Source organism: Suricata suricatta, chromosome 4 (genome assembly GCF_006229205.1).
Source record: "Suricata suricatta isolate VVHF042 chromosome 4, meerkat_22Aug2017_6uvM2_HiC, whole genome shotgun sequence".
Classification (NCBI taxonomy): Eukaryota; Metazoa; Chordata; class Mammalia; order Carnivora; family Herpestidae; genus Suricata; species Suricata suricatta.
Window position 1 is genome coordinate 89,606,698 of NC_043703.1, and position 15,970 is coordinate 89,622,667.

At 50.7% G+C, this 15,970-nt stretch overlaps 1 protein-coding gene across 2 annotated transcripts in view; it reads left to right on the forward strand.

Moving 5' to 3' along the window:
* The window catches only part of FAM178B (family with sequence similarity 178 member B), a 109,989-nt gene that overhangs the window by 69,755 nt on the left and 24,264 nt on the right, over positions 1–15,970 (forward strand). For both annotated transcript variants that reach the window (XM_029936214.1, XM_029936213.1), the window contains 4 exons: positions 1,060–1,153; positions 1,444–1,620; positions 1,892–1,989; positions 15,439–15,526. In XM_029936214.1, the coding sequence (XP_029792074.1) occupies positions 1,060–1,153; positions 1,444–1,620; positions 1,892–1,989; positions 15,439–15,526 (457 nt within the window). The remainder of the gene's footprint in view (positions 1–1,059; positions 1,154–1,443; positions 1,621–1,891; positions 1,990–15,438; positions 15,527–15,970) is intronic.

Genomic DNA, 15,970 nt, shown 5'->3' on the forward strand with positions numbered 1-15,970 from the left:
CTTCACTTCCTGGCTCTTTCCCTCTCTGTTTAGAGGGCTTATTTCACAGGCTTTGCAATGAGCAATCACCAAAGAACAAAGGGAGGAGGACTGAAAGTCTCTGCTTCACCTCAGGGAATGTACATTTGTTCCAGTCAGACTACTTTTTGCCTACATGAGCATAGGTGACATCTGGGTAAGGCTGTAACCTCTGTAGTACACAACCAATGAGGAACCAGCGGAGGGACTTCCAGGTTAGGAGATAAATTGTCTGCTGTAACTGCCCTGGGTATGCCTGTTTGTCAGACACCCACTCTTGAAAGAACATTGATTAAAGCCTCGCTTCACTGTGCTCCAAGTCTCCACGTCCCTCCTTTGACTGGGTTGGTGGGCTTATTTCTCACAGCTGGAATGGCAGCAGTTGGGAGCCAGCCCCCAGTGATCCCTACTTTCTGGTATTCCTCCCCTTGTGTGGCTCATTCCCACACTGAGTCTGGATGGCTTGTGTGGACCATAGACATCAGCAGAAGGGATGGGATATCACTTCCAAGACTAGGTTGTAAAAGCTGCACTTCTGTCTCTGGCATTCCCCCCCTCTGGTGTGATTCACTTAGGGGGCAGCCAGGTGCTATGTTGTGGAGCCCTTTGGAGAGCCCCGTGTGACAAGCAACTAGGTGGGGGCCTGGTGGTGGGCACACGAGTGAACTTGGAGTGAGTTTGCAAGCAGCTCCTTCAGCCCACTTCAGCCTGACATTTTGACAGCCCTACCTCCCATACTTTGGGGTCAACCTCCCAGGAAACCCAGAGCCAGGACCACCCAGCCAAGCTGCTCTTGGATTCTTGACTCCTAGAAACTGCACAATGTAATAAATATTTGTTGGTCTTGAGCCTCTATATTCTGGGATAATTTGTTATGTGGTGGTAGATGACTGACACACACAGGGCATCAGTGTCCCAGGCTGAATGCATCATCCATGGGCTCTCTCTTCTTGAGCAATGGCAGGCCCCTGTTTCTGCTTCCCTTCTCCCCTTGTGCTCACCTCCTCCTATCTGCTTCACTTTGCTTTTGTCTTACCTTAGAGTCCTTGAAAACAGCACGAGCCTGAGCTGCAGTGAGCAGCAGGACGCCCCCCTGGAGATTGCCTTGGACATTAGCCTGAGCTACATCTATAAGGTGAGTTACACACCCATTTCTGCTCGCCATTCAGACCTACTCAGCAGTTGCACTGGAGGCACCATGCCAGCTGCCAGGACTGATGCTGTGGAAGGCTCACACCCTTCACACGCCAAGGCTTAAAGTCAAATGCCACCTGAGTACTCTGTGGGGCATTTGACTTTGGGCCTTGCTGCTTGTTTTTCTCCATCCCTCCCTGGCACAGCCAAGAGGCTCACGATACCCTCCCCTCCTGCCCAGCTCCATCTCCCAGGGATGCCCCCTGGCCTAGCACTCTCTCTGTTCTCCAGTTCCTAGCATTGTGTGCCCTAGCCCAGCCAGGGGCCTACACCGATGGGGACCTCCTGGGCCTGATTGAGCTGCTGTGCCGAGTTGGGTTGGATGTGGGGCTCCGCCTGCTGCCCAAGACTGATCTTCAGCAGCTTTTGCTCCTGCTCCTCGAGAACATCCATGAGTGGCCAGGCAAGGTACCATGAGCCAAACCCAAAGCTCTAGCCTCTTCTCTAAGGTCCTAAGCCTCCTCACATAGCCTTGTCACTAGGGATTGAAGTGCCTCTAGAGTACACTCAAAGGGAATAGCAGGCTTGGAGGCCACCAGGATGCCAGGGAACACTCCCTCCAGTCCCTGGCCTCCTTGACCCACATCTTACTCTCTGGCTTGCCTGCTACGTGGGCTGGGGAAGTCAGGGTGGAAGCTGAGCCCTCTCACAGCCCACCTAACACCTCCTCCCTCTACAGCTCCAGAAGCTGTGCTGCACCCTGAGCAAGGTGTCAGATCACCACCACAACCTGCTGGCACTTGTGCACTTCTTCCTGGACGTGACCTCCCGGAGCAGGTGGGTGCTCCTCCACCTCGGCCACCTCCTCTGACACTCCTCCCTTCCTCTGGGACAGGCTTGAGTGGAGGGATCCAGAATCTTCCCCATGAGTCCCAACAAACCTCCCCCTCCTGCCCAATCTCTAAAGAGAGAAAGAACTAAAAATACAACTCACTAATGAGTTCATTACAAAGGAAAAAAAGCCTAATTTTCTTAACATGATCTTATTAGCAAAACAATTGCCTTATACAATTAGCTTCCAACTGCAGCACCCCGCCTTCTGCTCCCAGTTCTTGGTAGAGGGTTCCTTCTAGTCACTCAGACCTCCACTGCAGGAAGTCCCCTAATTACCCCTCCCCCACACCTTTCCCAAACTCTCAGTTCATCATTCTGCTTTATTTTCTGCACAGCATGGCTTTCTGCCAGAAATTCTCCTACTGTTTGTTCCTTGTTTATGGTGACTCTCCTCCATATTACGTCCAGGAGAGCGGGTCCCTTAGTGGAGTCACTGCCATTTCACCCAGCATCTGTAACAGTGCCTGACCATACTATGGCACTCTGTAAGTTCTTTTTTCAAGTAAATGAATGAGGTGAGCAAACTCAGCCCCCTTGGGGCGATGAGGTCCAGTCTCTGGACCTGGCCCCAGTCTCTCTTCTTCCTTCCCCCACTTTAGGCTACAGCCACAGCGGATTCCTTGTCCTTCTCTGAGCAGACCATTCATCTCCTCTCCTCTTCCTTCCTCCCACATAGATTGATGGCCCCCCCCACCCTTCCCGACAGGCCTGTTCTGGGACCCTTCAGGAAGACCCCAGCCTTCACAGGCACCTCTGTAGCAACCCTCCAATGGGGCCATTCCCCTGCAACTCCCTCTTCAGGAGTGGCTTCGGGAAGCAGGCTTGGCATTTCATCCAGACCCACATCCCCAGGGTCCAGCCAAATGCAGTCTTCCTGAGCTCAGATTCAGTCCTGAAATGGAGAGTTCAATCTCTTGCCTGTGAATCTGGTTGAAAGAGAGGCCTCTCCACAGTCCTGAAAGGGAACTTGTTGGTCTATATTTGAAAGAACTGGGCTTCTAGAAGCTATCTCTGAGGGCTGTAGGTGTGAGCACTAGAGCAGTGCCTCAGTGGGTGCCATCTGCATTAAGCCAGGAAATGTGGGACTTCTTCCCATATGATCTCAAGAGGCTGATCTCTGCCTCAGGCCTCCCTGCTCGACCCCAAACAGCTAGAGCATTGCATTGCACAAGTCAGAAACTGAAGTGCTGGAAGTCTCTCTCATCTGCAGCTCGTTAGCCCTGTTCATCCCTAAATCCTGTCCTAAATCCTAAATCCTGCCCTCCAAATCCCAAACCCTTGTTTGTGGTTGCCTGTCCACGTCAGCTTCATGAGAACTGGTGTGTGTCTGGGTCACAGCCATGTCTGTCCCACCTGCCCCTGCTTTCATATCACATCTCTCACCTGGATGGTGGTAGTGGCATTGTCCCTGCTCACCTCTCACAGTCTGTCCTCTCTGTGGATCCATGGATTATCGTGTCTCTGCCTCACCTTGCTCCCCTGTTTGCACAGCAGAGTCCAAATGCCTCCAGAGCCCCATGTTGTCCAACCCCAATTACCTATTTGCTCCCAGCAGGCCACATTATCCATACGTGTTTTTCTCACTTACATGTATGTAGGTATATGTGTGTGTGTATATATATATGCATGTGTGTGTTTACATATATGTATGTGTATGATGAACCTCATCCTTTTTCATAGCCATGTAGTGTTCCATGGTATACATATAACCAGTCCTCCATTCTGGATATTTATTCCAGGGCACAGGCTTTTGCACATCTTTGCAAATATTTCTATATGATGAATTCTTCTTTGAGGTGAAATAGCAGTCCTAAAGTATATACATTTAAAATATGGCCTCCAAAAAAAGCTGTATCAATTGAGAATACCACCAATGGACATGAAAATGCATGTTTCTCCACTGTGTATTCCCAGTTTCATTTGTAAGTTTTAGTCAGTCTGGTAAGTGAAAAATGTCATACTCTGATTCTAATTTTTATTTCTCTGATTGCCAGTGGTCTTTTGTGTTTCTTTTATTGTAAGTTATATCTTGAGGTTTCTTGCCCATTTTTCTATGGGGTGATCAATCTTCTTATTAACAGTGATAATTGCTTGTTATATATGCTTCAGAACTGTATTTTCTCCTAAGGCTGTACATTGTCCTTTTTAAACCTTTGTGCATGATATCTTTCGGTGAACTGAAGTTTGTGAAGTTCTTTTATTTATATTTTTAAATTTATGCTTTTTGTTTATTTTTTGAAAGACAGAGAGAGACAGTGCGAGCAGGGTGGGTCAGAGAAAGAGGGAGATACAGAATCCGAAGCAGGCTCCAGGCTCTGAGCTAGCCATCAGCACAGAGCCCGACACGGGGTTTGAACCCATGAACCGTGAGATCATGACCTGAGCCGAAGCCGGACGCTTAACCAACTGAGCCACCCAGGCGCCCCTGTGAAGTTCTTTTAAATTTTACTTTAGAATACATTTAGATTTACAGAAAAGTTATGTGGATGATATATAGGGTTGATTCTAATTGAATCTTTCTTGAAAAGAAAGGCCTTCCCCACCCCAAAACCACAAAAATATTATGTTCTATTTCTCCCAATACTTACATTAACTTTGTTGCTATTAGTTCTAAATCCCATCTGGAATCTGTTTTTTGGAGGTGTGAGACAGGGACCTCACTTGATATTTTCCACCCCTGAAGAACAAATGAGGCCAACACCAACTTTTCTTTTTTTGTCTTCGTTATCCACCTTTCCAAGCAAACTGGAGCCTACCTTCATCATCTCCTAAATCAATGATGTCGTTTATCTGTTAGTTGAGTCAAACAGAATTCGGGAATCCGTGTCTTTTACAGGGTGTTGTTGTAGCTCCAGGGCCCTTGGTCAGTGTTCCTTATATGCCGCGAGTGAATATAATGGAACAGCCTGGCTTCCCTTTGGAACAGACACATCAACTAGGGTGATAATTACTGATCAGGGTCCATCAGCAGGATGGGTGTCATCTATTTATTTATTTAGAAAGTTTGTCTTACTTTCCTAAATAGATAAAGCATTCAAACAGAACGAAATTCAAAAGGCACCATGGAGCACATATTAAAAATGTGCCCCCACCAGCCACCCAGCCTGCCTCTATCTCATGTGCGTGTTTCTGTGCATGTTCTCTCCGCCCTTCTTTTCACTTCAAGGTATGTTTTGGCAGTCATTCCAAATTGGATCAGAAAGAACTTCTAATTCTTCTTTACAGCCACACCGTATACACTGTGGTCTTTAGTTCGCTGCCCCCCGCCCCCCGCCCCCTGCTCCCTGTGGGGACAACGTTGCAGGAGCTTGCTGGCAGCCTTGTTCTGCCCTCACTGGTGGCTGCCCCACTGGGCTCCGTGCCCAGACTGACCCCAGGAAGGAGGGCGTACTGTTGTGCATTCTGTCACATTCTTAGTCTACTGCCTGGTTAAGCACAAAGTGAGCACTTTCACCAACATTTGTGTGATGCACATCCCCACCCCACACCCTGGCCCCATCTTGCTGGCCAAGACTTGAGGGAGGCACTGTAAATTTAAGGCAGAGTTGAGCTCACCCATGAAAAATGAAAGTAAATACTGAAGCCAACCATCTGAAATGGGGCCAATGGGACTGTGGCCACTCCCCCTCTGGGGTAGCTCCAGGGGTCTGTGGGAAGGGGTGCCCCTGTGCAGGGTCTCCGGTATGTGTTCTGAGCAAACTTCTGCAGGCACTCTCAGGATCCCTTTTAGGGGGAGGACAGAGGCTGAGGGCTGCTTTCACTCCACTGAAAGCTGATGTTCACAAGGCTCTGGGACCCACCTCCTTTACCACCCGCAAATGTTCATTAGATGTCCTGTGTATGCTGCTTGGCGGTGGCCTCCAAAGTGGAGAGGAAGATGAAACCAGCTTGAACAAGCTGCCGGATCAGCTGAGTTCTGACCAACAAGGAGCAGCCGGCTGCTAAATGCAGGAGCCATTGGAGAAAGCAGCCTTCAGAGCCTTCAGGTCTTTGTACAGTGGGGATAAGAGCCACGGCACATGCAGGTGCACCATGGCTTCCACCAGCCCTCCTTGTTTTCCTTCATGTTCCATGCTGCTTGCTCCCTTCAGGGCAGGGCCAAGGGCCACACCATAGTAGGGTGTCATGTCCCCCCACCCACTCTCGCACTGCCCCCAGCCCCCAGCCCTCCCATCCCCATCTCAGTGCAGGCCCCAGACCGCTTCATTCTCTCCCAGTCCATCTGCCTCTGCTGCCTTCCTGTCCTGGACTCCACGTCCCGTCATAACTCCCTTCCTATGTGCCGCTCATGTGTCCTGTCCCTGCATCGGCCCCTGGCCCCTCCTGGCTGACCAGGGCCCACTCTGAATTGCTGGCCCACCTCCATGGAGCCCTCAGCAGATTCCAGACATCATCACTTTCTGCTGCTGAAACCTCTATACACCAGCAAACAGCACTGTCCTTTCTTTCTCCATTGACTTTGCCACCCACACACCTAGTAGACCCACAACTCACCTCCTTCCTTTCCTCCCAGCCTCCCCTCTCATAGACAGGACCCCAACAGTCCTGTCCCTTCCAGACTTTCTTTATTCATCCCTTCTTACTCCTGTACATTTCACTTTTTATTCTCTACTGGCTGTTCCTTAACACATTCATGCATCTCCTCCCTTAGAATGCAGTTTTGCCTCCACATCCCTTCTCCAACTGCTGCTGCAGGAAGCTCCCCTTCCCCTGTTCTCCCTTACTCCATCCACCCCAAACAGGCCTTCTGAACCCTGCCCATGGTGGATTCTTCAGAGCTCACGAGCATCATAGGAGGTTCTCACCTGAGAAAACAGACATTCAGGCTCTGGGGGTGGGCAAGGCCAGAATATTCTAGAAGGGGGCCGCCAAGGTGCAAAAACCCTCAAAATTCAGAAGGTCTCAAAATCTAGAGGAACAAGAGGCAGGATGAAGGTCATGTCTAGGGGTCAAGGGGCCATGCTGGAGCTGAGAATGCAGCAAAGGAAAAGTAGGTCACAGTGAAACCAGGAGTGTGAGGGGTTGTGGCGAAGGGGATCTGGCTTACTTTTATGAGTGCGTGTGCATGTAGAGGATGTTAGCGGGTGACCTAAAGAGCCAGGAATAGAGGAAATGCACGTCACCTGGCACTGTGGCCAAGCTGCCTTATCACCACTGATCTAATGGCCTTTTCTCAGGAACAAGCTTATCATTTTCTTCCTTGACCTCACAGTATCATTCTCCTGATTCCCCTCCCTCTCTTTGCCCCATCCTTTTCACTCACCATCATCCATTGTCTTCTTCCACTGCTCCTCAAGCCTCAGTTTGCCTGGGGATTCTGCCCTGTCCCTCTCCTGTGGTCACTTTGCACAGTCTCAGGGAGCTTTCTGGGCTGGGTGCTGCAGTGTTCTGTCCATATGGCCCTGCTTCAGAACTCCGGCTCCCCCTCTCCAGGTGCTGAGTATCACTCTGCCAGCCCACCCCAGGAATTGCCTCTGCTGAGGACAGTTACCTTATCGGGGCTGGGTGCCTTTCTCGGAAGCAGCAGAAGTCACCCCCTTCTCCTGTCTTCTTGGCTTCATGTTGGCATTAGCACCTGCCCACTGTCTGGAGCCCAGGAACACCTCTTATCCCTTCCAGTTCCTCCCCCCTAGCAAAAACCACCTCTCCCATCACCCTCACACAGTTCTGGCCCCACAGTTCTGGCGCTTTTGCCACAGCACGCCTGAATTGCTGCCTCCTTCCAGGCTGTCTCCCATCTGACCCATGCCTCTACTGTCCAGCTGGCCTTGTGAGCTCGCTTCAGATGTACACCCAGCTGCATCATGCCTTTGCTTCATTAAAATCCCTCAGGCTTTTATCCTTAGGATGAAATTCAAACAGTGGTGTCCTAGGGCCTTAGTGCCTTCTCTTCCAGTCCTACCTTAACTCCCTTCACATGTTCCCAGCAGGCTCCTAAGCTCCAGTGTCCCAAACTCACAATTTGTACCCAACCAAGCTCTTCTTTATTTTTAATATTTGCGGGGGGGGGGGGGGGGGGGGGGGGGGGGGGGGGGGGGGGGGGGGGGGGGGGGGGGGTAGAGAGGGGGATAGAGGATCTGAAGTGGGCTCTGTGCTGACAGGCTGACAGCGCAGAGCCCAATGTGGGGCTCAAACTAAAAACCGTGAGATCATTACCTGAGCCAAAGTCGGATGCTTAACCGACTGAGCCACCCAGGTGCCCCATTATCTCCAAGCTTTTCAACATCATTTCCGTCTTCTTAGAGAAGCCTCTTCCCTTATCCCTCTCCTCCTCTTTGTCTGGTTAACATTTCCTCGACCTCAAAACTAGGCTCAGATGGAGACATCTCTCCCAAGAAATCTCCTGACACGTCCTTGATTGTTGGCACCCTTGGCATCCTTGGGCTGGGAGCACCTTGAGAGAGGAGATGTGACTTTGCTCTCTGGGCTCTTGGAGCCTGGAACGGAGGTGGGACCCGTGTGTGTGTGTGTGTACGCGCGCGCACGCGCTTGCGCTCTTACTTATGGAGCCCTTGCTTCTGGAGGGCAGAGCTCAAAAGGCATAGAATTGGTTTTTTAGTAGCCAGTTGCAAACAGAAAGCTGGCTCGGGTGGTGTGGTAACACTTTGAATGTGGATTGCAAATGAACCCAGTGAGGAAAGAAGTGGGAAGTATCCAGAGACTGCAGGGATTGCATCCAGAACTCAAGCATGATCTCAGTTTTTGAAAGATATGGAAGATGGAAAGTAGGACACCAGAACAAGGCAGATAGGCAAAGTACTTGGAGCGATGGCTCCAGTGGAGAAAACTAAGGCCCATAGAAGGGACTTCTGCAAAGTTGGTTTTCAATAAAAAAGTACTGTCCTGGGCTGGCAGTGACATGGTGACATTGATGAAGAGAGGACAGCACTACCTAATTCCTAGTTTGCTTCTTTCCTCTTTGTGGAGGAGCATCATTTTTCATCTGAACTCCACTGCTGACAGAAGGGAATTAAAGCCTCAGCACGGGAGGAGACTACATGGAAGCCTCCAGCCATGTGGAATGGGCTTAAGTCCCCTGTGGTGGGTACAAGCATGTCAGTCCTGGGGGAGGAGCACATGGGGTGCCCTGAGTCTGTGGAGACCTCTGGAGGTGGGGCAGGAGGAGCTCTCTTCACTCAGCACGGCGCATGCGGCAGGCTTGGGGCGCCCCCCACACCTTCCCCAGGGACAGTTAGTGAGCACATACACAGAAAAGGAAGCTCTGCTTTCTAGGATTCCTAAGAATAAATCCTACCAGACTAGCCTCACTTCTGTTTTGACAGGCCAACCAGAATAGTACTCTGGAGAGGACTGTCTGGGCTTTTGTAGGGCGTTTGTATTCTGAGGACGACAGGAGAAACGCTGGGCCCGCCATCACAGGCGCTGCTGGCCATCAGAGCCCAGCTCAAGGGCAGGCCCCCAGGCACCGAGAGGCCTGTCTTCACTGACAGGTTTGTTCCTGTAGACCCAGTATCTCGATGAGGCCATTAACGGAACAACGTCAGACTCACACCTGACATGAATACAACTGACAGCGAATGGAAGATTCCAGAAGATCTCAACAAACCACAATGACAGTCTGAGAGGAAAAGAGAGACCCAGCTGCACAATTAACAGCAGGATCTGGGAAATGGGATTTGACAGCAAGATGTGTGGGAAAGGCTTTGGGCTCAGTCTGTGATCTGTGTACCATCGCAGGGCAGCCGGGAAAAGGAGCATTAGGACCAGCTCTGAGCACCTCATGGACTAGAATCTTGACGAACCCCATGGTTGTTGGAGGACCCAACCCACAGCGGCAAAAAGAGTTCTCAAAAGAGAGAAAAGAGTCATGTGGCTGTTGCACCTGAAGAAGAGGTAACTGGGAAATATGGCCACTTCCCTCAGGTGTGTTGAGGGCCTAAACATGTGCACATTAGATGAGATGACTTTGTTTTTAATTTTTTTAACGTTTATTTATTTTTGAGAGCACAAGCCAGAGACGGGCAGAAAGAGAGGGAGACACAGAATCAGGCTCCATACGGGGCTTAAACTCAAGAACCAACCTGAGCAGAAGTTGGACACTTAACCGACTGAGCCATGCAGGTGCCCTTTAATTAAGCTCGGTGCCCTGCAAGGGGCTTGAACTCATGACCCGGATATCAAGAGTTGCATGCTCTACTGATTGAGCCAGCCAGATGCGCCTAGATGGGATGACTTTTAAGATGTTTTCTAAGCCTAAGGTTCTATGGATTTCATCAGAATACCAAAAAAGAAAGAGGGAAGGAAAGTGCTAAGGAGGATGGGAGTTGGGTCATAATTGTCCATAAGAACTTTATTTACTAAATAATAGTAACCTTTTTATTTAGTTATGCATGCAAGAAAGGACACATCAGAGGTAGATACTCAGTGCACTTTGCAAAGGGGACCATATGTATAACTATGTATCATAGGACCGAAGATAGAACGTCACCCGGTCCCCAGAAGTCCCCTTGAGCCCCTCCTAGGCGTTCCCTCTACAGAGGAAACCACTTCCTCGACTTCTATCCCATAGATTAGTTTAGCGTGTTTTTGAACATATATATAAATGGGACTGTACAGAGTATTCTCTCTCATGTCTGGCTTCCTCAGCATAGTGTCAACACTTGGTGGGATTCATCCACTTACAAGTGAGCTGTTGTAGATGTATCCTTCATGTTGCCACGTGGAGGTCCACCTGGAGGATCTATGGCTGGCTGCATCCTACCATCTCTTCCTGTCTGCACTGCACATGCCCACACTCACGAGTGCCCTAACCTGTGTGTGGATGACTGGGTAGACTACCAAGGAAGTCACCCTAACCTCTAAGCCCAGGGCTTGTCCCTTCTTTCCTGGGTAGCACATGCTCACATGCAAGGCAGACTCCAAGTGAAGAAGGGGTGGATGGCATAGAGGTGGCTGTGATGCTTGGGAGGCATGGGATGCCCTGAGGCAGGGTGTTGGGCAGCATTTCCCCAGCGGAACAGGCCACTGTTGTTGCTTCCTGAGCTGCCCTAGAGAGTGGAAAAGGCAGCTCACGCCTTTGGCCAGATGCCTGATGGCCTTTTAGGGTAGTTCAGCCTTGGCAGAGCCTGGTTCCCCTCCACGGAAGCAAAGATGAGGGGCCCCAGAGGGGGCTGCATTGACCAGTGTGGTTATCCCAACATCCTAGTGGCCCACGCTGGTTAGTGCCCACACTGGTTGGTGCCTGGTGCCTGGCTGGGCTGCCCCTTGCAGGAGCTAGAGGGAAGGCTGGACACTGGGAGGCAGAGTGCCTGCTTTCCACTTCCTGGCTCTGCCTGTGGATTTGGGAAAGTCATTTCCAGATTTCCCAGCGTCTTAGATTCCTCTGAGTGCTAATCCAGTGTCCTGATCTTACAGAGGCCCGTGGGGGGCAGGGGCAGGGAGAGGCAGGGCTGAGGCAGAGGCCTGGCCTGGTGTTAGAGTGTAGGGCTGGAGCTTGTTTCCTTATATGACAGTGGCTGGGATGGCTCCCGTGGCTTCTGCATCCTCCTTTGTCCGCCTGGTTTGAGTTCTGGGGAGGCCTTGCCGGGTGTGGTCGGGCAGCTGCTAGGAGAAGAAGAACCCCTGGCCACCCTCAGCTGAGCCCACGGCTCCTTTGCTTGTCCCCTGCACAGTTTGGGTGTTATTTGGGGTGACTCTTCGTGTTTTCTCCTCTGTAGAGTACATTCTCAGCCTAAAATTAAAAAGTGGCCCTGTCCCCTGTCCCTGTGTCCCAGTGGGGAATGAGACCCGTGTTTAACAAGCAGGGGACCATCAGAATGAAAGGCAGTGTGCAGGGGAGGGGCAGTGAGGGGGAGCATACCACACTCAGATGTGGGTTCTTTTTCATCCATTCACCTGGTGCTTTTTCTGGTGCTTTTCTTCTTTTCTGGACAACAGCCCTGTCCTGACCCACCCAGCCCGCCTCTTCCCTTCTGGAACCACCCCGGCTCTGCTTCCTGGGCCAGCCAGCACCCCCACCCCCAGGTTGGCTCCTCCCAGCCCTCTGCAGGGTAAAGGAGCTCCCACACAGGCCTGGATTTTGGATTAATGAAGCCCAGATGCAGGACTTCTGACTCTGGCTACAAGCTAGCTTTGGAGTAGCAGCACAGAGGGGCCATTTACCTCCCACCGTGTTCCAGGCCCAGCTGCTGCTGGGGCTGCCGGCAAACAGCTGGAGAGCAGGTCCTGACTGCCAGTGAGGCGGAAGCCATTCGGGGTGTGTGGTGTGGCCAGGGCTCAGGGAGAAAATGGAGGGTGGGACTCTGGGTGAGGGGAGGGGGCCTGGCTGCACTCAGGATGATGAGCAGCTCCTGTTTTCTATCACAAGGGGCAGTCTAGATGAGGCTGCCCCTCCACAGGTTTCTGGTCTGGTTGGAAAGCAGAGGGGCTCTGCAGAAAGGGGTCAAGGCTAAAGGGAGAGAGGGTCAGGGAGGGTCCCATGAGTTAACGTGAGGTCTTCCAAACAAGAAATGAACAGGGAGGGGCACCTGTGTGGCTCAGTCAGTAAGGCGTCACCTTCGGCTCAAGTCATGATCTCGACGTTCCTGAGTTTGATCCCTACATCAGGCTCTGTGATGACAGCATGGAGCTTGCTTGGGATTCTCTTTCTCTCTGTCCCTTCCCCACTTGCCTGCTCTTTCAAAATAAAGGAATGGACTGGGAATGGCTGGCCCCTCCCTGGGATGCCAGATAAAATACAAATATTGCACGGGAGAAACTTAGGCTAAGCAAATTACTCTGTTTATCTATAAGAAGTTCAAATCTAACTGGATATCCTATATTTTTTACTGGTTAAATCTGGCAATCCTGTTTCACTCTGCAGCTGAATATCTTCTTTTTTTAAAATATTTTAATGTTTGTTATTTATTTTTGAGAGACAGAGACAGTGTGAGCAGGGGAGGGTCAGAGAGAGAGGGAGACACAGAATGTGAAGCAGGCTCCAGGCTCTGAGCTAGCTGTCAGCACAGAGCCCGATGCAGGGCTCAAACCCACAAACTGTGAGATCATGACCTGAGCTGAAGCTGGACACTTAACCAACTGAGCCACCCAGGCGCCCCTGAATTTCTTCTTTAAGTAATAGTTTTATTGAACTGCAACATACAAACAGAACACAGACCATCAGCGTGTGGCTCAGTGGATGGCCACAAAACGAACATGTCTGAAACCAGCCCTCAGGTCAAGAAATGAAAAATGAGCAGAACCAGCCCACCCGCCATGCATCACCACTATCCCCAGCTCCCAACGGCTGCTTATTTGCCCATTTTTATACTTCATGTAAATTAAATATAAATTAAATCATACACAAGTATTCTTTTGTATCTGACTTCTTTCACATGACACTGTGAAGATCAGCCATGCCTTTGGATATAGTTTCAGCTCACTGTCGTTAGGCGTAGGAGTGAGTTGTGTAGATCCAGCCCAATCTGTGACTGCATTCTGCCAGCATATCAAGAGTGGCATATCTCATGTGCGTGTGTGTGTACGTGTGTATGTGTGCACCTCGGAGTAGGATTGATAGGGCATGGGGCAAGGATATGTTCATCTTTAGTGGATCTTCCAAGCGGTTTCTCAAAGTGGATATACAATTTGAACTCCCTACCTGCTGTGTGTGAGCTGCTCCGTTGCCCTATACCCTCACCAGCACTGTGCATCTCCTGTCCTTTTCAGGCTCTCCTTGCTGGTGTGTGATGGTGTTGCCCGCTGTTTATTTCTTTTTCTAATCAAGAGCCTGTTGCTTTGTCGATTCCTCTGACTTCCATGACTCAGTGCTAAGAAAATCAACAAGGCCCTTGCATCCACCTGCTCAGCCCCACAGGAGCTGTTCGAGGAGCCGTCCCCGCCTCGCCCCAGTTCCCCATCACCCAGGAGCCTCTCTCACATGTGGCCTGGGCAGCCACAATGGAGCCCAGACCACTAAGTGCTGACGTGGCGGGGCTGGATCCTGCCTCCCTGAAGTACTTGCTCGGCATTTCCCAGTGCTGCCTATAGCAGGCTGTTCCCAATATCCCCTCAGTCTCATGTGGTGTCCTTCCAGGAAGGTGGCTGAGGACACCTATGGGGGTCCCTCCAACAATGCCCTTCCCTGAGTGCACTTCTCCTCTAAGGAGCTCATTCTGGCCCAAGTGTTTTCCTTCATGTTTCTTCTATTCCCTCTAGCTTTAGGGAATAGAAGAAATAGCCTCACTTGCTTCCTCTGATGGTGGCTGTCTGCAGGAAATGGGGACTGGGGCCACATCAAGGTCCATGCCGGGCGCTGACATCTGCTGCCCATGGGGGGCCACAGTCTATGGAGGTGCAAGAGAAATGCAAGCCTTGTGGTGGAAGTGGGCAGTGACACGGAGCATGGGCAGAGGAGGGGCCCCTGACCTTTCTTCCCATCACTCCCTCCAGCCTTCTCAGCCCGCTGCCACCCCTGCCCCATCCTCTGGTCTTCACTCCCCTCTTCTCTTCCCTTTCTGCTCCCTCCAGCCCTCATGAAAATCAGATCCCAGAACATTAGCGTCTGAAATCCCCATCAGAGGTCTTCACTCCTGAAGAGAGCAGATATTAGCCCCATCTCTAGTGAGAGTGAATTGGTTAAGACTGTTGAGTGCTAGACTCACAAGTCCAGCCCAAACTGACTGGAGCCAAAGGCACTTTACTGGCTCACGTGACCAGTTGACCTACCGATTGGTCCAGGGGCTGGGGCCTCAGGCACAGCAGGCTCTGGGTGTGATCAGAGCTCTGTCCCTGTCCTCTGTCTCTGCTTGATTCATCCTCAAGGCTCTCGCACAAGGAGGCAGGATGGTCACCAACAAGTGTAGGATCACGTCCTATCAGATCAGTGGCCCTGCTGGAAAGGCACACACACTGCTGATAATTCCAACCAGGGCACCAACACTACCTCTCAGTGGCTCCCAGGCCCACCCTGGGGGCACCCTGGGTGGGAGCAGTTTCTCCAAAGGAAAGTCACTGGATGCTGAGTGAAAAAAAAACAAAATTGAGCCCCACTCTCTATTACCCTACATGGGCTGAAAGATTCAAATGCTGCAAAGGACAGAAAAGGCAAAGGTCTGTGCAAAAGCAGCTGAACATTGCCCATCTCTGTGTAGCCACAGATAAGCATAGATATTCAAAGAGAAAGACCAACTAAGAAAAACCACCGTGCCAGCCTCTGAAATTAAAGTGACTTTATTTTTTTTTTCCTTTTGCTTATTTTTAAACCTTCCCATCACGTTTTATTGCTTCTAAACTAAATACTGTTATAAACCAAAAGAGTAAGTCACAGTAGTCCAGACAACACAGCTCTCCAATGTTCACTGCTCGGAAGGCATCCTGCCCCCGTGTGGACTTCAAGCCCACCTGCTCTCAGAGTGTCGCACCCCTCAGTCCCTCTTACTTCTTCCCTCACAGGCAGCTTCGAAGCCAGCTCAGCCTCATGGTCATTGCCCGGATGCTGGACCAGCAAGAGACGCTCTTTCTCTGGCAAGAGAAGGCCCAGGTGAGTCTTTCCCTCAGCTGGGCAGCATCCATTGGGCCCAGGAAGCCTGCGGGTGAGCAAAGGGCTCCCCTGGAGGCCTGCCTGCTCCTGAGGCCTTTCCCAAAGGTTGGGGGCCTCAGGCCAGGAGAGCCAAATTGAGTTTGAATTTTTCACTCCTATCCTTCCTTGCACTCAATGGCTCTTGTTTTGCATGCCTTCTGTGTACTAGGAACTAAGGATAGAGCAGTGTGTTGGGAGCATGAGTTACTTTTTTTTTTTTTTTTACTTGTCAAATATGTATAACATAAAATTTACCACTTTAATGTTTAGGTTTTGTTTTGTTTTTTGTTTACCATCGTGACAATTTTAAGTGTAGAATTCAACCATTCAGTGGCTCTAAGTACATTCACAACATTGTGCGGCCATCACCATCTTCCACCTTCAGAAATTTTTTTTATCCTCCCA